This window comes from Phyllosticta citriasiana (genome assembly GCF_038021145.1).
Source record: "Phyllosticta citriasiana strain CBS 120426 chromosome Unknown IWZ02scaffold_4, whole genome shotgun sequence".
NCBI lineage: Eukaryota > Fungi > Ascomycota > Dothideomycetes > Botryosphaeriales > Phyllostictaceae > Phyllosticta > Phyllosticta citriasiana.
In genome coordinates, this window is record NW_027117281.1 from 2,138,738 (window position 1) to 2,158,102 (window position 19,365).

Genomic DNA, 19,365 nt, shown 5'->3' on the forward strand with positions numbered 1-19,365 from the left:
CATCATTTACTCTTTTCATCATCCTTTCACACTGCTGTTCTTTTTGGTCATCTGCTTTGCTATGTGACGCGCCTCGGAGCATTCGTACACCGGCACCTCTTACCTGCTCTACTGCCCGGACTATCATGGGGAGCAGCCGTCCGCGTGTGTCCACCTATATTTGTTTCTCTTCTACGGCGCATGGGCTTTCCTCGGGAGCATTCGTGTCCTGGGTACAGTGTAGGAGGATAGAGAGCATCCGTGGTCTTGTAAGTAGCTGGATGGGGATGGGGAGTATTCGATTCGATTGCACGTCCTAGATGTGGAGCATTCGTGCTTAGGCGCTGTGCGGGACTGAGGAGTAGTCGTTTATGCTATCTGACGCTGACGGGGAGCACTCGTTGTCTCGTAGGTAGCGTGGTACCTCCCATGGCGGTATTAAGGAGCATTCATTCAGCCTCTCTATGAAGATCCCCGCCGCACCCAAAAACGTTAGCATGCTCAGCTAATCTCGACTAGCGCACCATGCCACTTTTTGAATCCCGTGGCGCGCATTACACATCACATCACAAAAAAAGGCACACCGCAGCGCGCCGGGAAGAAAAGTTGCTGGATTTCTGATATGGCACAGTAAGAGGGATGTTAGCTAGGTGAAATTGACTGGCTGCCAGCTTGAACGGGAGTTATGGCAGAAGGGGGGAAAGGGTGCGCATTTTATCCCTCCCACGGACGTCGTGGTTAGGGGTGAGCGCTTAACACCAATGAAATGTCAAGAGACGGAATGCTTCTACTGGGGAAGTGATTAAAAGTACTGCTCCAGAGAGTAACGAGTTAGGTCGGTTGATGTACAGGGCCAGTGAAGGTGAAGTGCGAGCCCAAAAGCTTGTCTACCCGGGCAGACGGCGCCGAGGTGAGCGGAAAACTGCTGCTGGACCTCATGGCCTGTCAGTAAAGAGCGCAAGAGATGAGGAGCTTACCGTAAAAGGCAATTGGCCTGTCGTCTGTAGAGGCCGCCGTCGGCTGATGTTAAGCGTGATGCCGAAGGCCAGACGTCGAGCAACACTGGGTTTGACGCGTCAGAGTGCGTCAAGCTCGAGCAGCTCGCTCAGGCTACGTCTGTCACCATTGAAGGCGACAACCTGGGCTTTGCTGTGGCGTGGATTGAACGCGCCATCGAGCGGTGGGTGCGTTGAAGAGGAAAGGTTGGGATGAGGCCTCGACGACCATTTTATGCCTGGCTCGCGTGCTGTGCCGGAGCTAACTCAAATTGGCAAGGAGCCCGTGCGCCTGCAGGATTGCCTCATCGAGCAACTGATAGGCTCCTGTCGGCGCTTGTCCGACTGGCGCGGAGAAGAGCGTCGACATACGCAAGCGCCATCACACATAAGTTCAGCGAGTCTCCTGTTCCCTCCTACGGACTCGGTTCGATTGTTGTTCAGTTCGATACTATAGACCCTCTCTCATTCATGGCCAATTCGACGCCGCCCTGTCCTGCGGGCTCCCTCACGCCGCGCATCATCCTCCATGGTGGCGCTGGCAACATCTCGCATGCGACGCTCCCACACTCATCGACCCTGCCCTACCGCCATGCCCTCCGCCGTATCCTACGCGAGACCTCGTCGCTTTTCGCTCAAGACCGTAGTACCGCAGCCCACGTAGCCGCCGCGCACGGCGTGTCGCTGCTCGAAAACGATCCCCTCTTCAACGCGGGCCGCGGCGCCGTCTTCACGACCGCCGGCACAAACGAGCTCGAAGCCTCGCTCATGGTGTCGCGGGGCAAGCACAAGCGCGGCGTCGGCGTCATGCTGGTGACAACGGTCAAGAACCCGATTCTGCTCTGCCACGAGATGCTAGAGCGGGGCGACGAGATAGATGGGGGAGGAGCTGGCGCGCACGTCCAGCTGAGCGGACCACAGATCGAGGAGCTGGCGTACAAGTGGGGCTGCGAGGTCGTGGACAAGGACTACTTTTGGACGAAGCGGCGGTGGGAAGAGCACAGGAAGGGTTTGGAGAGGGGCAAGGGCGCGCTGGTTAGCGAGGACATGGGAGCACTTGGAGACGAGGCGAACAATAACAACGTAGGCAAAGAGAGGGACGGAGATCCTAGTTGGAATGGCAAGGAATATCTCCCGCAGGGCACTGTTGGATGCGTCGTCATGGATAGCTTTGGAACGATTGCTGTTGCGACGTCCACGGGTGGTTTGACAAACAAGCTGCCGGGCCGCATTGGCGACACACCCACGTTGGGTGCGGGCTTCTGGGCAGAGCAATGGCTTGAGGACTTTGCGTCTAGCATGCCGTACGAAGCTCGTAACTCTGTTGGCGCCGCTTCGCTGCTCGACAAGCTCTCTCGCGGTGACATAACGGGCGTCTTGTCCGACTGTCTGCCCTCTCTGGCTCCATCCTCTCCAGATGCGTCTCCGTCGTATCCTCAAGAGAAGCTCCCAGCGAGCTCCGAATCTAAACGGCGCCATGCCGTCGGTCTCTCAGGCACAGGCAACGGCGACTCTTTCCTACGCGTGGCCGCCGCTCGCACCGCCGCAGCCATGTGCCGCTTCTCCTCGCCTAACCTCCCACTTCGGATAGCGCTGAAGCGCGTCGCTGGCCCCGGAGGCGAACTGCAGCAGTCGGCAGAAGAGCGGTGGGGCAAGACGGGCGAGGGCGAGGGCGGAATCATTGGCATCGAGCTGCGCGGCGACAAAAGCAACGTCCTGTACGACATGAACTGTGGCGGTATGTTCAGAGCGTGGGTGGATGATGAGGGCAAAGAGAGGGTAGCTGTGTTTGCGGATGAAGATGGCCGCGAGGATTATGATTTGAGCGAGGCTTGAAGAGAGCAGAGCATCACAGAGGTACGAGGCACCGTAGAAGACAAGAGTGAGGAGTAGCGTGAATGCATTTTTGGGCTACTCAAGTAGCGTGGAGTTGGAGATGTGGGCAGACGACTACCCATCCATGGAGGAGAGCAACCGAAACGTCCATCGAACAGCCGAACCAAGAAACCAATCCCCCGAATCAATCTTCCATTTCTCTTATCGCCAGTAATCACCCTACGTGTTGCGCCAGGAAGCAGTCGTGCGCTTCAATGTGTGTGGTTGACGGCCTCAAGCTGTCACCGCCGTTGAAAATAGCATTGTTGACATCAAAAGGCGTCATCTTCGCCACCTCCGATGTGGTTGTCATCAGAGTTGTCCTCGTCGTCAACAGCGTCTTTGTCACCAGCAGAAGGACCGGCAGCAGGACCGGCAGCCTCTCTGTCGTTGGCAGCGGAAGCAGGAGAGCTCATGTTGGTTTTGGCCTTGCGCGGAGTAGCAGCAGCCTTCTTGCCCTTGGGGGTCGGCTTGCCCTTAGGTGTGGGAGTAGCAGGTTCGCCAGGAGTGCTGTCGCTATCGTCGGAATCGACAAACTTGGGTGTCTTGGGTGTCTTGAGGGTGCGGGCCTTCTTCGCCTTGGGCTTGGTGTTGTCACCGTCGGCATCGGCCTTGTTGTCAGAGGCGGAGGCCTTGCGCTTGACGGCTTTGCTGGTCTTCGAGGACGGAGCGGCAGCCTTTGCGCGAGACTTCTTGGCAGTGTCGTCGACAGGAAAGCCGTTGTAGGTGTCGTCGCCGTACGCGGCGACTTCCCTGAGCTTCCTACGCGTACGGGTAAGAAAGGTTGCCGTCGAGCTCTCACCGAAGCTGCTCAGCTTGTTGAATTTCTTCCTGTCGTACTGATTGTTGGTCAGCCCATGAGTCTTGCGTAAGATCTGAGAAGACTTTGATCAAAGGGATAGAGAAGAGGTCTTGACTTACAGGCGGCTCTTTAGTCTTGGGGTCGAGGCCGTCCTTCGTGATACAGCGGAACCAATTGACAATGATCTTCATCTCGCCCAGCGTGAAGACAGGAGGCTTGGAGCCCGTGGCGTCCTCTTCGTCATCGTCAGGATCGGGCGAGGTGGCCCTGCCCTTGCCCTTGCCCTTGTGAGAGTCAGCGGGAGCATTCAAGCTCATTGGGAGCATTCAAACATACGACCTTGGTCTTCTTCTTGACGTCAGAGGAGACAGGCTCCTCAACAGCCTGGCTCTGGTCCTGGCCCGCGTCGACGTGCGAAGCCTCCCCAGGCGTGGTGGCTCTGCCTTTGCCCTTGTCCTTGGTTGAGCAATCAGCGGGAGCATTCATCATTGGGAGCGTTCAAACTCACGACGGTGGTCTTGCCCTCGGCGTCGGGAGAGTGGGGCTCCCCAACGGGCTGGTCCTGGACCTCGTCGGCGGTGGCGAGAACGGTCTTCTTGTCGTTTGAATCAGACATTTTGATTGGAGGATGTGGTGTTGAGGAAAAGGTCAGGACGGAATAAGTGCGTAGGAGAGTGGTGGGTGGAAGGACGAGAGGTGACAGCGCAGATCAAGGTTTTGATGCTCAGCACCTGCGCCGTCCTCCGACTCAATTTGTTCGTGGGCAGTGCTAGCACCGTTTGGGTCGCCCACACGCCAGAGAACGCCGAGAACGACGCGTCCTCGTCCTTGTTAATCTGCTGAGTATCTAGAGGGTAGGGGAGTCCTAACCCGTTGAGAACGCCGAGGTCCCCTTCTCGTGAATCAACAGGAGGTTCGGGGACAACCACCGCGCCGGGAACGCCGCTTTCCCGGATTACAGATCACGCAAGTCACCAACAGGAGCAATAAGATGAGTTCAATTTGCATTCTATGATTGTTTGTACAAGAAGAGAGGAGAAGCTGCCTGAAAATTCCACAACTGTTTGACTGCCAAACCGAAACCACCAATGGTCAGGCGCATCGAGCGTCAGAAAGACGCAGAGGAGTGCCGGACCGGCGGCGAGGGGCTGGAGCGCTTAGGCGGACTCGTCGACATCGGTGTCGGAGTCGGTTCCCATCCACGGCCGCGAGGTGCTGGTCTTGGACTCACGCGTGGGGGGCCATGTCCGACCTCTTGGAGGGCCGGGGAGAGTGTTCGGGCTCAGCGGACGCGGCCCTCTTGTGACTGAGGCCGTCGAGGGAGAGCTGTGCCAGGCTGACACCACCTTCGTCGTCGTCGTCATCGTCGCCGGCCGATTTGGCCTTGTTGCGCTCGCTGGCAGAGGGGACGGGAGAAATGTTGAGGTCCTTCAGGGTGGAGCCTCCCTCGATGGCCCATTTGGGCTCGCTGGGCTTGCTGGCGGTGGGGACGGGATGGGTGTTGAGGCCGTCCACGGGGACACCACCCTCTTCCCCGTCGTCGTTGGACAGGATTGCCTTCAAGCTCCTGCTCCTGCGCCTGGGCGGCGATGCATCCAGCATCTGCTCGTCCTGGGCAGCCTCTTCGGTGGTATACTCCTCAGTCCGCTTCTTGCGCGCGGCCGGCTTCGCGGTGGTGGCGCCGATTACAGAGGTGGGCAGGTTTACCGGGTCGTTGCCGATCTTCTTCATGATTTTATACAGGCGTTCTCTGCCGGAGCGGGGGTTTGTGTTGCCCAATTCCTGGGCCATCCCGTCGGTGTCGAGCTGAAAAGCGCGCAAAGTCAGAACATTATGCCGCTCTTTTTGGGTTTGATATGGGAAAGGGGCATATGGAGCGCATTGATTGAAGGGAAGGTCTGAAGATGGGATACTATACTTACGATCGGCTAAGCCTTGAGGGCGCGGAGCGCTGCGACGACGACTTGGACCTCGCGGTCATTAAGGGGGCATTCAGGGGTTGCAGCGGCGGACTTCTTCAGCATCTTGACGAAAATGTTTGATGCTTGACGAAGGTGGATGGAGTGAGATGCGGCTGAGCGAGAAATATGGGTTTGGGTTGACGAGGTGGACAGCAGGGCAAGATATCTGCAGGTGTTGGGCAGGTCGTCAAGGCACCAGGTCTATCGTGACGCGAGACTAGCCCCTTTTGGCGGCTTGCTTTGAAGTTGTGAATGTTTCTGCACACCAACCTCATAGTGAGTGGAATAGAATCAATTGAGGTCGATGACATGGCATCTATAATGCGTGCCATTACACAAAGGACCCGTTTATGGAGCAGCCCGATGGTGGGTAAGACTTGGTTGACAGAGAATCTTAAGAGGCTAGAGACAAGGGACTTACCTTAGTATGTACAGTGCTATGGGATATTGGTGCAGAAAGAAACAGGATATCCCCTAGGGAGCAGTCATCTTCCATCACAGGTCCGTCTGAGAAGCAGTCTTCTGCGGTCACAGCCACGCCTAGGGAGCAGTCATCTACGATCACGGCACTGTCGTACATGCATCACTTGCTTCTGAGCATTGGTTAGCCACAGGCGAAAAGCGAGATCGCACGCGCATGAGTCTTTGTTCAAAAAGACAAGCCCGACTGGTCTAAGCGATTCTCATCAAATTTTGGATAATTTCGCGCCGGCGTTTTTCCAGAAACGGCCGTACGAAGGTTATGTCGAAGGAAAGCAGTTAGAAGCGAACGTAGTTAAAGACAAGCCCTCCAAGTGGGCAACGCCCCATTCCCAAAATGCAGTAAATGCTGCAACACCGCCCTGCCATGCTTGAATCAAGACGCAAGAGTCGAATAGAAGACGAACCAGAGGGGCGCCACGCCTTTGCAGCGCGAACGGCAGCCCTGTCGAAGCGCGCGTGGCGTCTAGTCATCAGACGTATTGCTGGTGCACTGGGCCGTGGACGGCTGCTTCATCGGGTACTCGCCGTCTCCTTTGATGACCTGGGGACCGGGATTGGGGTACGAAAGCTCCGAGTCGGTCAAGGGCAAGTGGCAGTCGTGCCAGATGGGGTTCGGGACGAAGATCTCGGGGCGCGAGTTCCAGGCGACGGCCGTCGTGTCGCGGCCCTCAACAGGAGCAGCCTTGTTGCCGGCAAAGCCGCGGCGGTTGTGGACGTGGCGGGCCATGTGGACCTCGCGCTTGCTGCTGGTCGTCGTCGTCGTGGGAGCCTTCCAGCATTGGCACGTACATCCAGACGCGTCGTACGCCTGCTCCTTGTTGAGGGTGCTGGTAGACTCGTCGCACGTGCACTGGCACCAGTCGAGCTTGTACTTGGCGCTGCTGGACTGAGAGTTGGACGGGGTGTGCGAAGCCGACGAGACACCACGAGCGACGGTGGTGGCAGCTTCAGCAGCCTCGGTGGGAGCGGCAGAAGCTTGAGCTTGAGAGTCCTCAGTAGGAGTAGCTGGGTCAGACGCCGCGTAAGAAGGCTCCGAGGACGGCTCATAGACAGGCTCAGAGACGACAGAGGGAACAGCAGGCTGCTGCGCGCCCTGCTCGGCGTCATTGTTGCCCGCGGCACCCGTACCGTCCGTGATGGTGACTGCGGCGCAGTTCATGTTGAACTCCTATATCCTGTTAGTTGAATGAGGCGTAAAGGAAATTAGAAGACTTGCCTGCTCTCTGTTGATCCAAGTCCAGGCAAACACCGCGTCGCCATTCGGCATGTCTTGGGGAACCGTGAAGGTAAAGTCTTGTCCAGAGTTTGCAGAGTCCTTGCGGTGAGGGCAGTTGCCCTCGTAAGAAGCAGCAACACGGAAAGTCTTGCCTCCATCAGTCGAGAATCCAACTTGACAGCTTCCGCCGTAGTGAGTGTCTATTCTATGTGAGCTCTTCATTTTGGCATCTCATGAGTCAAAACTTACCCCCGAGATCGTTCAACGCAGCAGAGGGTTCGCCCGTCAGGGAAAAGGTGGCGGTACTGCCAGCCTTCCAGGTAGCCACAGAAGCGCCTGCAGGAGTGCCAAGGAGGTCCAAGTATCCACGGCAGATGGCGGTGTTGTTGTAGCCACAGCATCCCATGGGAGCATTGTAGGTGCTATCACCCTCACCAGTCTTGTGAGGGTTATTTCCAGCCTGGAAGGGAGGAGGATATCCGAGCTGCATATGGGCCTGAACAGCAACGAAGCTGCAAGCGGCAAGGACGGCGATCTTTGACATGGCCATGGTTGTGGGTTTGATGACGGTTTCCGGGATTGTTCTGTAGTCGAAAGAGTGACAGGAGCAGAAAGGCTCAATCAGGGAATGACTTTGTTTCGTGAAGAAGACGCAAAGAGTGACGTGTGTTGGTTGAAGGTAAGGTGGGCTCCAGGCCGGTAGTAATGTCGTGCACCAACGTTGACTACAGAACACGCCGGAAGAGAGGCTTGCACTTTACGAAGAACATGGTAGAGCGTCCGCCCTCGGTATTATAGTCACCTACATGGTCGACGTGCCTACATGATCGTATTGTCAGCGACATGAGGGCCAAAGCCTTCAAACGCCATGTAAACGCCTCTTGACCGCGTCGTTTCAAGCCCAAGAGGATTTCGCCGGGTGCCACTGGCGCTGGCGAATGAAAGGGCGTCAGACTGACGGCCGGTGCATGTCGCGAAGGCCATGCTGCTGCTTCGATCCCGAGACTGAAGAAGCCATTGCCTTTGCTTCGACGCAAGAGATCAGGCTGATGGAGGTGGTAGTACCAAAGTGTAAGAGGCGCCGGAGCAGGACGGGCCTTGCAGCCAGCCGAGCGAGCCCAACGTGCCAGCCGCCCTTCATCTCCTACCAATCCCAATCCCTCTGCCACAAACCCTCCTTTGGTCGCTCGAACCTGTCCAACTGCGCATCGCATCCATCGCAGCTCGTCGCGCTGCCGCAGGGGCTTGTTCGACCGTATCCCCTCGCCGTATTCGCCTGCCACATGTCGCCTACCGACATGTGTCGGCGCCTGTGGGCCCTCTCAAATGCTCACTCTTGGCCGTTGGCGTCTCCCCTTTTGTTGCTCTCCGCTTGCTCCTGAGTGTTGCTAATTTGCCGTCATGTACTTGGTGGCGCCGCCAACGCCGACCTCCTTCTCCTGTCAGCTACCCACCACCCCCACACCACAACGGTACCTGACAGTTGCCGTTTACCAGCAATTACCCTTCAAGTAAAACCAGGAAAAGGAGGCGCCTCACTCCAAAATTGCGTACATGTCTCCCGTTGTTGGCCAAACCCGCAACGAGGGAGCTCCACGGCCCAGTCACCCACGCTGAATTACGGCGTAGACGCTAAACCGGATTGGGACGACTCGGAGTTTTCTTATGTCTGTCAAGACATTGGGAGTCCGGCCACCGGGGCCAGCCATGATCCGGGAGGCTGGTCAATCTCTCGAGCCTGTGGAGAGTCTGGAAGCCCGGCTCAGATGCGTTGCTGACTGCCAAGATGGAGAACAGCTCCTTGAGCCAGCCATTCACATCATCGAAAACGCGGATCAGAAAGAGAACCCTTCGTCATAGCATCACACTGTGCAGAAGCCTTCCCTCAAGGACTTCGGAACCTGTTACACCAACTCGGGGGCCCGAACAGGATCATGTGTCACTTTGAAACCATTCTCCATGTCAACGAAATAGGCTGACAGACGCACGCATGCAGGCGTTTGGGCCATGCCCGCGCGCAGCGCAACACACTATTCAAACTAGAGCCCGTCCATGTGATAAGATCAGCTTTGGGACTGATATCTGGCCGAGCTCCGCCTGGTGGCCGTGTGATGGCGCAGACGGTTCGGAGCATGGAGCACGGTGAAGGCCAAACTATTGTCTCCACGACAACGGCAGTGGCCCCAACGAGCGACGTCGCAGGATCACGGTCCCTTCGTCTCCGTGCTTTTGGCGTGTGGGAAATCCCGGCCTCGCTCGCGCCGCTAATGCCAATCAATCCTTTGCCACTATTCTTACTCGCCATTGAGCTGTCAAGTCACCGTTTGTACGACGGCTGGTCACTCTCGTGTATCCCGGGGCTTCTTTACTCTTTTTCTTTTTCTGTGCGGATTTCCACATGCCCGTTGGCCTGCAAGGTCCCATTTTTGTCTGACTCGAGCAAGTCAAGACATTCTGCTACTCCTGGGCTGGCCGCTTCACTGTTTCTGCAGCTTGGTCCAACAAGCGTAACGAGCCGCTCTGGCTCGTGCTGCCATGTTGTCTTTGACTTTGACAGAAGTCTCCGCGCCGCGCCGCTTGACGTCGGCGTCGCGCTACCAGCTACAGGCGCGCGCCGAGGTAACCGGATTGAGGAATTTTGCGACGCACACGTCTATTTGTGATGATGCTTCTATGGTCGCATTGGCGTGCGGGATGTAAAAGACGTCATTACCCGTTGGCATTCGTTTGACCGCGAGCCCCTGCAGACGGTTGCTGAAAGCTAAACAGCAAATACTTCTTTTCGCATTAGGGAGCGTCTCAACTCACGAGTACCGAACAGCAATGTCGCAGTCGACAGAAACAAGTCGTCGTGTTCTCTGAACTCGCACATAAGAGTACATAGCTCGACGTCTTATCCAAAGCTAACAACACACGCAACACTCCATCCATATCCACACAACCGCCTCATATCCACAACCAAGAACAACAGCAGCAGCAACAACAAAAAATGTCGTCCAATACAACCGACAAAACCAACACAATCATTTCCACCGACAACAACAACAACACCGACTCCACCCCCCTCTCCTACAACCCCGACATCCTCGACCGTAGCCAACTCTCCCGTGCCAAGCAGCTGCCCACGCACAACGTGTTCCGGCTGCCCAAGCACGACGACGCGTGCGTCGCCCGCTCCGCATCCTCACTCACCTCACACTGATTTGATGATAGTGACAGGAATACTGGCACCGGTGTAGATGGGGGTAGTGGCAGCGGCAGTAGTGCGCAACTGCCGACGCACAATGTGCATCGAGCGCCTCTGGATAAGGGCGAGGAGAAAAAGGAGCATGGTACGGGAGCGAGCGTAGAGGTGCGGTGGAATGGGTAGAATTGGTCAAGGAGCGGGGGTTGTTGAGTCTTTGCCTACATATCTTCCGATGAATCAAATTCAATGACGCCACGTCATCCCATCACTCGCCTCTACAAAAGCGTAGAAAAAATGACGGTCCAGGAGGATAGATTGATTGATCGATGGATAAAGATAGAGAGATAGATGCTAACTGACCAACTGGCCGAGAGCGCCGAAAATATAGGTCCCCATAGTCCGCCTGCCCCGACCCGCCCGTCTAGTCCATCGCAAGTGGAGGGAGGGGAGGGATAGCCGCCTTCTCCATCCGTCTGTCTATCTGTCTGTATTCATCCATCTAGTCAGTCAATCAATCAGTCAATCAATCAGTCAATCAATCAGTCAATCAGTCAGTCAATCAATCACTCCCCGACCGATTCACCACCACTTAACCGCACAACCCTCGACCCTCACTCAGTAGCACAGCAACAGCAACAGCAACAGCAACATAGCCATCAGCAATACCAAGAAATAAACCCCAATCACTCTCTCAATCAATCAACCAATCAAATGAATCCTACCTAGCTACCTACCTAGCTACCTACCTAGCTACCTACCTACGTACCTCCCTACCTACCTCCCTACCTACCAGCCTGAGACAGAGAAAGACAGTAGTAGTGCAATAGGCCAGAGAAAACGCCATTCACATGCATCAACATTTTTTTTTTTTTTTTGCTTGTTTATCCATCCATCCGTCAATCCATCCATCCATTCAGAATAGCTACTCCTCCTCCTCCTCCTCCCTCTTCTCCTCGACCACCGACTGAAGACTGATGAACACGCGCTGCGGCGCCTCCACCACATCGACGTTGGGGGAGGAGGAGGGGGAGGAGGAGGAGGAGGGGCGGTTGGAACGGACGACGACGACGACGACGACGACGACGACCAAGCAAGCAGAAGCTACGTACGTACGTAGGTGTGTAGATTGTCCCAGGCAGACAGGCAGACAGGCAAGAAGGCAGGCAGGCGACAAACAAACAAAGTCAAAAAAGCAAACGCAAAACAATGAAAAAAGCCGGTCATGTCATCTGATCTGTCTGTCTCTGCCTGTCTGCGAGGCAAGCTACCGGTGGATAGATAGCAAGTAATAGCAAACAATTTCCTCTTTCTTCTTCTTCTTCTTCCATCTGTCTTACCTACCTACCTTACCAACCTAGTCACGTATCTAACCGCACAACGCCACGTTAACAAACTACACCACCTCACAACTCACTATGCTCAGGCGTCTCACCCCCATTGCCATTTCCCTTCTTCTTCGCCTCACCCTCCTTCTCCTTCTCCTTTTCCGCCTCAGCCTTCTTCTTCTTCTCATCCTTCTTTTTCGCCGCAGCCGTCTTATTCTTCTTCCCATTGCCTCCATTGCCTCCACTCTTCTTCCCACCACCAGCCCCCTTCTTCGCACCACCCCTCAACTGCCGCTGCGCCAACTCAACAATCGCATCGCTAAGCTCCTTATGCTTCGCCTCGAGGTCCTTGGCCGAGAGGGCCGGTTCGTCCGTCGGACTGCGCTTGGCCTGCTCGGCCAGCTTGGTCTCGAGCCACGCCGTGATGCGGTCGTATTTTGCGCTCAGGAACGTGAGATCCTCGGCCGTGTAGGGGCTGCTGGCCATGTCGCTGTTGGCCTTCTTGGCGGCGTCGTCGGCGGGCGGCGGAGGCGGGGGCAGGTCTTCTTCCAAGTCGTCGAGCGAGTCGCTGGCAGCCGGAGTGTTGCTAGCGGCTGGTGGCTTGGAGCCGGGTGTGTTGCTGTAGTTGATACTGTGCTCGACTGGCGTGCTGCTCGGCGAAGGCGTGGGCGTACCCGTCGACGAAGACGACGACGCGGCAGCAGCAGCTGCTTCGGCAGCCGCGACCTTGTCGACAGAGCTCTTGATCATTTCCATGACGTCCTTGGACGAGCTGAGGAGCTCCTGGAGCTTGGAAATGGCCTCGGGGCGCTGCTTTGCTTCGTCCTGGCGAGAGACGATGGGGCTGATGAGGGCCTTGAGGTCGGCGTGCTTGGCCTTGAGCGTCTTCTCGTCGGCGTCGGCTCCCTCAGCAGACAGCCAGTCGCTGAGCTCGCGAAGCTTGGTTTCAATGGCAGTGCGCTGCTCCTTGGTCGAGGCGCCGATGAAGCCCTCGTCTTCGAGGAGGTCGCGAGAGCGGTAGGTAAAGGCCTCGAGCTCGTTCAAGGCGGCTTCACGAGCCAGACGGGCGCGGTCAGAAGCATCAAAAGCGCTAAGGCTGCGAAACGTTAGAAAGATCGTTCCAAAGAGAACAAGCATCAACTAACCGGTCCTTCATCGCCTTCATATCCTCGTCAGGAAATTCAAAGTAGCCCGAGAGCAAGATGTTAAGAGAGACATTTCGGGAGACAGTCTTCTTCTTGGGCGCCTTCGCCTCTTCCGGCTTCTTCGAAGCATCATTCAAGGGCGATGCGTCCAGGGGCGTGGAAGTGGCAGAGGAAGAGGTCTCGGGAGTAGGAGTGACCTTCTCCGTGACCTGATCTTCTTCACCCTCTTTAAGGGGCTCCTGCTTGCCGTCCTTGGAGCCGAAGCCAAAAAAGTCCTTGACGCCATCGACGACACTACCCTTCTTCTCATCCACCTCGCAGGTGGCCTTGGCGCCGACGACTTCTGCCAGACCGAGAACCGCGTCCAACTTGATAGAAACCTGGGTAACAATCTCCTCCTTCACACAGCCCTCTTTTTCGACCAACTCGGTCACTGTCTCGGTCAAGTTACCTGTCGAAACATCGAAAACGGGGTGCTCCTTGATTTCAGCGATCCTCTGGTACACGACGAAATCAAAGTCTTCCTGGACCTTGAACGGCACCTCCTTGGTCGTGCCAATTTTAGACGTCGGCGTGAAGAGCTTCGGGTGGTGCTCACCGTCTGGGTCAATGTAGAGCAGCGCAACGGGGTGATTGGCCACGTCAATGTCGCGGATCTCCTTGACGCGGAAGCTCGGAGACAGGCCGGCACCCTTGAATGCAGCGCCAAATACGGCCGCCTCATCAGCGTTGACATTGCTGCGGAGCTTGGAGGCATCGCCCGCCAAAGTTTCCAGTGCCTTTTGGACAAAAGGAGTACGAACGGCGCCGCCGTGGAGGATGATGGAATCAAGGTCCGCAAAGGTCAAGTTGGCGTTTTCCAACGCTTGCTTGACAGGTGCTTGGACACGGTCGGCGTGTTCAGAAGCCATCTCCTCAAATTGCCGGCGGGTGATCTTGTACTTGAAATCCACGTCTTCGTACAAGCTCTCATAGGTCGAGCTCGTGGCCTGGTTGGCGCTCAGGACCTGACGAATCTTTTCGGCGTCCTTCCACAGCCTGGCCGCGATTTTACCATTCCTCCTGACTACAAAGTCCACAGCGCCCGCCTTCTTCGCCGCCGGATCCTCCGTAAACTGTTGAATAATGTCGTCGTAAATCAATTCGTTCAGCTCGTCGCCGCCCAGGGTCTGGTCCCAGCCCGTGCCCATGACCTGAACCTCTTGCACCGTCTTGTTGAATCGGCCCACATCCTTTACAGTGCGTCCCTGGAACCGCAAGACCGTCGCCGTCGTCGAGCCCGCTCCCATGTCAAAAACCATGTGGTACTCGGGCTTGGCGCCCTCGCTGACGCTGGGGAAAGTCCGGCTGGTGGCATAGTTGAGACCAACGGCAAGCCCGTCGCTGAGGAGGCAGAGGACCTTGAGCCCAGCCAAATTGGCAGCCACCTCGACGGCGCGCTTCTCGGCGGCCGAGTAGAAGGCGGGCACGGTGATGACGGCGTCGGTGATGCGCGAGCCCTTGCCCGCCAACTCCTCCGCATTCTCGCGCAAGTGCTGCAGCTCCATGGCCAGCAGCTCCTCAACACTAAATGGCCTCTGCATCTCATCAAAGCTGGGGCTGCGGAAGCCCACCGTCCAGCGGTTCTTGAGGCCCACCATGTCCAGCGACGGGTGCCATAGCTTGTAGTCGGCCAGGATCTTAATGCCCCTGAAGATGCGCTGCCCCAGCAGCGGCTTCAGGTTGGGGAACGTATCGGCGGGGAAGCGGGAGTGCAGGGCGAGGGCGTTGGAGCCGTACGCCCGCTCGGGGAACGCGGAGCCGGTCGAGGAAAAGGGCTGGGGCGGCGTCTTGAACGCCACGGCGGCGCTCTCCTTGCGCTTCGAGTCTTTGGACAGGACGATTTCCAGCGGGATGCCGGGCTTGACCAGGACGCCCTTGAGGTACGACGTGCCCAGGTCGATTCCGAGCACGGCGGAGGCGGCGGAGGCGGTGCTTATGAGGAGGCAGACGAGGGCGAGCATGAGGGGCAACGTGCCCGCGCGTCGGCGGCCCGGTGGTGCCATGTTTGGTGTTTTGGGTAGGTGTGCGGTGGGCGGCGAGCTGTCTGGAGCTCTTTGAGCCGCAGGCAGGCAGGCAGGCAGGCAAGCGAGGCGAACCCTTGGCTGCTGCAGGTCGGGGCAGACTCTCAGGAGGAGGGGGGAAAAAAAAAAAAAGGGGACTGGCCTTGAATGGTTAAACGACAGAGAGGTGCATTGGGAAAGTCGTCACTCGACGCAGGGGAGAAATCAGCATGAAAGAAGGGTAACCTTTTTATTCTGGCAGCCAGCGGACCATTTCTGCCAAGGGCCACTTGTCGTCTTGAAACCTCCGCAGCGGTGGTTCCCTTTTTGGCAGGCGGTGAGGTCGCTCAGCCAATCACGTCGCTATGCTGGAAGCTTTGATGAAAAGTCAAAGAGCTTGCAAGCTTCGATAGCCTTCGAGATGAGCCAAAGAAAGAAGCATGCATCTTCGATGAGTGGATTATCTCCCTCTCTAGGTAGCATGCGCCCAGATGACTGTCATTCCGTCGTCTTGTCTAATTGGAATTTTATGCAAGATCCATCGCCCACGTCTTACTAGATGCCCCGGTTGAACTCGACCATTCCATCCTTGCCACCCTTCTCCCAGAACTCGGGCTCGAGGCTCTTGGCGCTAATGGCCTGCCTCTGCGGGAACACGCCCAAGGCCAGCGGCAGCGCAAACAGCGACGTTCCGAGAATCAGTCCCAGGTTGACGGGGGTGGTCATGCGCGGCCTCTGCTGCAGCCACTTTGTGCGCTGCAGTCCGACCAGCAGCAGCGGCGGCACCACCATGACCGGAGTGGCGTTGCACACGCGGCTCAGGGCCGTCTCGCCGACGGCCATCTTGGCCGCCGTCTTGCTCTTGCCCAGGCTCTGCGGAGATGCGTCCTCACCCTTCTTCTCCTGCTGCGCCTTTTCCTCTTCGCTGAGCACGGGGTAGACGTCGATTCCGCGACGAATCTCCTCGCCACGCATGAGGAAGACGTTGAGGGCACCGGCCGTGGCGACGGCGGCAAAGGGCACCAGGCGAGACAGAATGGTCCGCGTGCCAGGGGAAATGTTCTTGAGACGGGGAACGACGGCGTTGAGACCCAATGCTACGCCGCAAGAGGCGCTGACGGCCAAAAAGTACGACTTGGCCATGGTGCCCAGCGAGAGAGGCGTCGACTTGTTGGCATTGGCATTGTTAATAGCCACATTGAGCGACTGGTTAGCAATCTGCCAACCAAGCGTGCCGGCCGTCTGTACGCACACACACAAACACAAACACCAGTCAGCCAACGGATCACCATGATCAAAAAAGCATCCAAAACATGAACATCGTGGAAACAATCAAGTCTTACTCACCCCGAGACCGGGCTGCAGCATGCCGGCCGTGACGACCAAGTTGGACAGCACAAAGCTGGACATGCGAAAGGGCAGGAAGACGGGTTCGCCCGTGTCCGGGTGCAGCGTCGAGTCGATGATCTTCTTGGCCTTCCACAGGTCGGGCGTCATGTCGTGCACCTTGCCCTGCTTGTACGCCGACACGAGCTCCTTTGCCTGCTCGAGTCCTTTGGTTCCCGTGAAGAGCATCCTACAAGCGGCCGAAGCAACACACGCGCAATCATCAGCCTCTTTTTCCTTTTCTTCTCAATGACGAAGATGACGACGACCAGGCTTTTCGTCTTGCCACGCACAACTGACTCCACAGCTTCCATTGTCCGTCCCGGAGCTAGCTCTTGAAGCCAATCTTTTTTTTTTTTTTTTTTTTTTCCCCCACGAAACCAGAGTGTGATTATACTCACCACACGGCTCTCCGTCGCCATTCATTTTACCCTCCTCTTCTCCACGTTCCAATCGAAGAGCAGAGCCAGCAGGCGGGCGCGCAGCACAGCGCAGCGTTGTGTTTGTGTCAAGTCCTCACCTTGGATCCGAAATGTCGGCCGCATGCCGCACGCGGCCCCAGTACGTGCTCAGGTCATACTGAGAGGCGGGGAGGTCGCGACTGCCAGGAAGCGCCGCCGACATGTCTGTCGATCGTGTCCGTCCGTCCGCGCTTGTATAAGCTCCAGCTGTATGTCTTGCTGTCGTGATGGTGGTGGTTGATGGCTTTTGCGAGTGGAGTGAGTGGTGCGACAACAACAACAACAACAACAGGAACCTCAGTGGCTCTCAGGCAGGGTCCGCTCCGGCGAAGAGTGACGAGACGGAGGACGAGCGCGTGTCTCTTGGTACCACGGTCGGGCGTGGATGGATGGCGTCAGGTCGTGTCGTGGTGTGCGCGCGCGGCACTCTCTCTTTCTCTCTCTCTCTCTCTCTCTCTCTCTCTCTCTCTCTGTGCTGCCGTTCCGGTGCAATTGATGAGGAAGCAAGCAAGCAAGCCTCTCCGTCGCTCTCTTCTTGCCCAGGCAGCCGGCCAGTCGGTGAATTCGGTTGGTTGGTTGGTTGGTCGGTTAGTTGACGAGGACCTGACCGACAGTGAAAGTGCCTACCACCCACGGTAGCACCCGACAAGTAATCATTCTGACTGACAGAGAAATGTGGCATGTGGTCCAAGCGCCGCCGCTTTTTCAACGGAACTGAAAGCCACCCGGCCGTCCATCCCCGAGTCCCGACCTTCAGGGCACTGCAGTCAGTCGACCGCGGCTACATGTGTAATTTTTTTTGTTGTCCAACATCAGCAAATCGAAATCGCCTGAGACGCGACGATGAGATAAACGCGTCCCCGCACAATTGCTTCCGCCGTGCATCCGTCATCCTACAACATGGAAGATTTCGACGCGACGCGGCGGTGCAATCCACAAACGCCGCCCCGACTCCAGTCCATCCACCCCTGCCACCCCAGTCAGGGTCCATCCGTCCGGGAACCACCGATGCCGAACCCCCCCCCCCCCCCGCCCAGCTCAGCCCAGCCCAGCACGCACAAGGTGCAGAAGTTCTCGTCATCACAGGGCGACGTAGGTGTGTAGGTAAGGTAAGGTACGTAGATAGCCGAGAGGAGGGACGCGGGGGAGCGCCTCATGCACGACATCCATTGGACTACACGCATACACACATATGGATGGAGATGGTTGCGCTTGTGAGACACACTGACCAACTGCCTGACTGCCTGACTGTCTGCCTACGTACAAGGCACGTCACTCCTTGGCACTGTGTAGACGTACCGACATCTCCGTTGTACTACCAGCAGCACGATGCGGCGATGCGTGCGCAGAACAGGGGAGGACTGGACAACTACCAAGCAAGCAAGTGACCGTGTCGGACGCGACGGAGGGCCATAATCGGACCGGGTCGGGTTGGTTGAATTACACGGTACGAAGAGATGGGAGGGCGCAGTCGTGCGGGGGAGTGAGGTCAGGGGCTAGGTAGCTCTGGCTTCCCCGGCTGCGGTCACTTGCTGTCTTTTAGGTGGTCTACCACTTGATTTAGTCGCGATAAGAGATGTTTTCGTTGTATATCCTCAAGTTTACATAAATAGGTGGGTAGATACATAGTATGATAGGGAGAGTGGTAGTGGTAGGGCCGAAGGATTAGTAGGTAGGTAGGTGGGTATTTCTACATATACATGCCAGTACAAATGTAGACGACACCAAAACTTACATAGCGATGACCGACCGGCAAGTCAAACATATACACCCACCCATCCATCCATTTACACGACAACCACAACAACCAGCACAACAAAAACGCAACAACGGCCCAAGTAAACATGTTGCTCTCGCTTGCAAGACTCGACGGAGGAAACTTTGTGAATTATTTGCCCATCAACAACAACAACGACAACCGCTTCAACAACGACAACGAAGCAGCAAAAAATAAGTAAAATGCTCAAAGCCAAACCCGAAAAAAAAAAAAAAAAAAAAAAAAAAAAACGCCGAGGCCATGATGCACCATTACCGTTGGTTGTGATTCCTAGCATTCCGTGCCCCCCATCCTTGACCCTCTCCTTCCTTCCCTTCAACCCCAAAGTGGACAAGTGATAAGCGAGCAATGAAAAGGCAAAGGCAAAAAAAAAAAAAAAAAAAAAAAAAAAAAGGGAGGAGAGAGAGTGTGTGTGTGTCTGAGTGAATGAACAAATGTGCCAAGGAAACTTTTTTCGCCGAAGGACGACAACGACAAGACTGTGACTGAGGCTACAAAGTGACTGTACTGTGCTGCGATACGGCGGTGGTGGTGGTAGTGGTGGTAGTAGTAGTCCCTCGAATAATTTTTGGTGTGTGCAAATGAAAAACGAAAAAGAGGAACGAGGCCGCCGGCCCATTAATCGTTCAAAGATATGTATAGGAGCCCAGCCAGCATCATATTTCTGTACCAAATGTACAAGAGCGAAAAATCCAAAAGAAATGCAAACATCCAAAAGGGGAAACAAACAG

The 19,365-nt window shown here is 56.3% G+C and overlaps 5 protein-coding genes across 5 annotated transcripts; 1 reads left to right on the forward strand and 4 right to left on the reverse strand.

Moving 5' to 3' along the window:
* Positions 1-1,349: 1,349 nt before the first annotated feature.
* Positions 1,350-2,810, forward strand: IWZ02DRAFT_417051 (nucleophile aminohydrolase; the record flags this gene model as incomplete). Its single annotated transcript, XM_066765792.1, has 2 exons — positions 1,350-1,983; positions 2,029-2,810. The coding sequence occupies exons 1-2, from the start codon at positions 1,446-1,448 to the stop codon at positions 2,808-2,810; spliced, it is 1,320 nt and encodes a 439-aa protein (XP_066624838.1). The 5' UTR covers positions 1,350-1,445.
* Positions 2,811-6,558: 3,748 nt separating this feature from the next.
* IWZ02DRAFT_489244 (uncharacterized protein) lies at positions 6,559-7,855 on the reverse strand (the record flags this gene model as incomplete). Its single annotated transcript, XM_066769545.1, has 3 exons — positions 6,559-7,263; positions 7,345-7,511; positions 7,561-7,855. 3 exons carry the CDS (start codon positions 7,853-7,855, stop codon positions 6,559-6,561), a joined length of 1,167 nt encoding a protein of 388 aa, XP_066624839.1.
* A 4,046-nt stretch (positions 7,856-11,901) lies between these two features.
* IWZ02DRAFT_489246 (putative Hsp70 family chaperone Lhs1/Orp150) lies at positions 11,902-15,013 on the reverse strand (the record flags this gene model as incomplete). The annotated part of the gene is made up of 2 exons (XM_066769546.1): positions 11,902-12,919; positions 12,969-15,013. 2 exons carry the CDS (start codon positions 15,011-15,013, stop codon positions 11,902-11,904), a joined length of 3,063 nt encoding a protein of 1,020 aa, XP_066624840.1.
* Positions 15,014-15,241: 228 nt separating this feature from the next.
* IWZ02DRAFT_447495 (putative mitochondrial cation transporter) lies at positions 15,242-16,765 on the reverse strand. The gene is made up of 2 exons (XM_066767286.1): positions 16,358-16,765; positions 15,242-16,252 (listed from the first exon to the last, which is right to left on the reverse strand). Exons 1-2 carry the CDS (start codon positions 16,583-16,585, stop codon positions 15,566-15,568), a joined length of 915 nt encoding a protein of 304 aa, XP_066624841.1. The 5' UTR covers positions 16,586-16,765; the 3' UTR covers positions 15,242-15,565.
* A 1,592-nt stretch (positions 16,766-18,357) lies between these two features.
* IWZ02DRAFT_447499 (uncharacterized protein) lies at positions 18,358-19,021 on the reverse strand. The gene has a single exon (XM_066767287.1). The coding sequence runs from the start codon at positions 18,909-18,911 to the stop codon at positions 18,645-18,647; it is 267 nt and encodes an 88-aa protein (XP_066624842.1). The 5' UTR covers positions 18,912-19,021; the 3' UTR covers positions 18,358-18,644.
* Between the last annotated feature and the right edge of the window lie 344 nt (positions 19,022-19,365).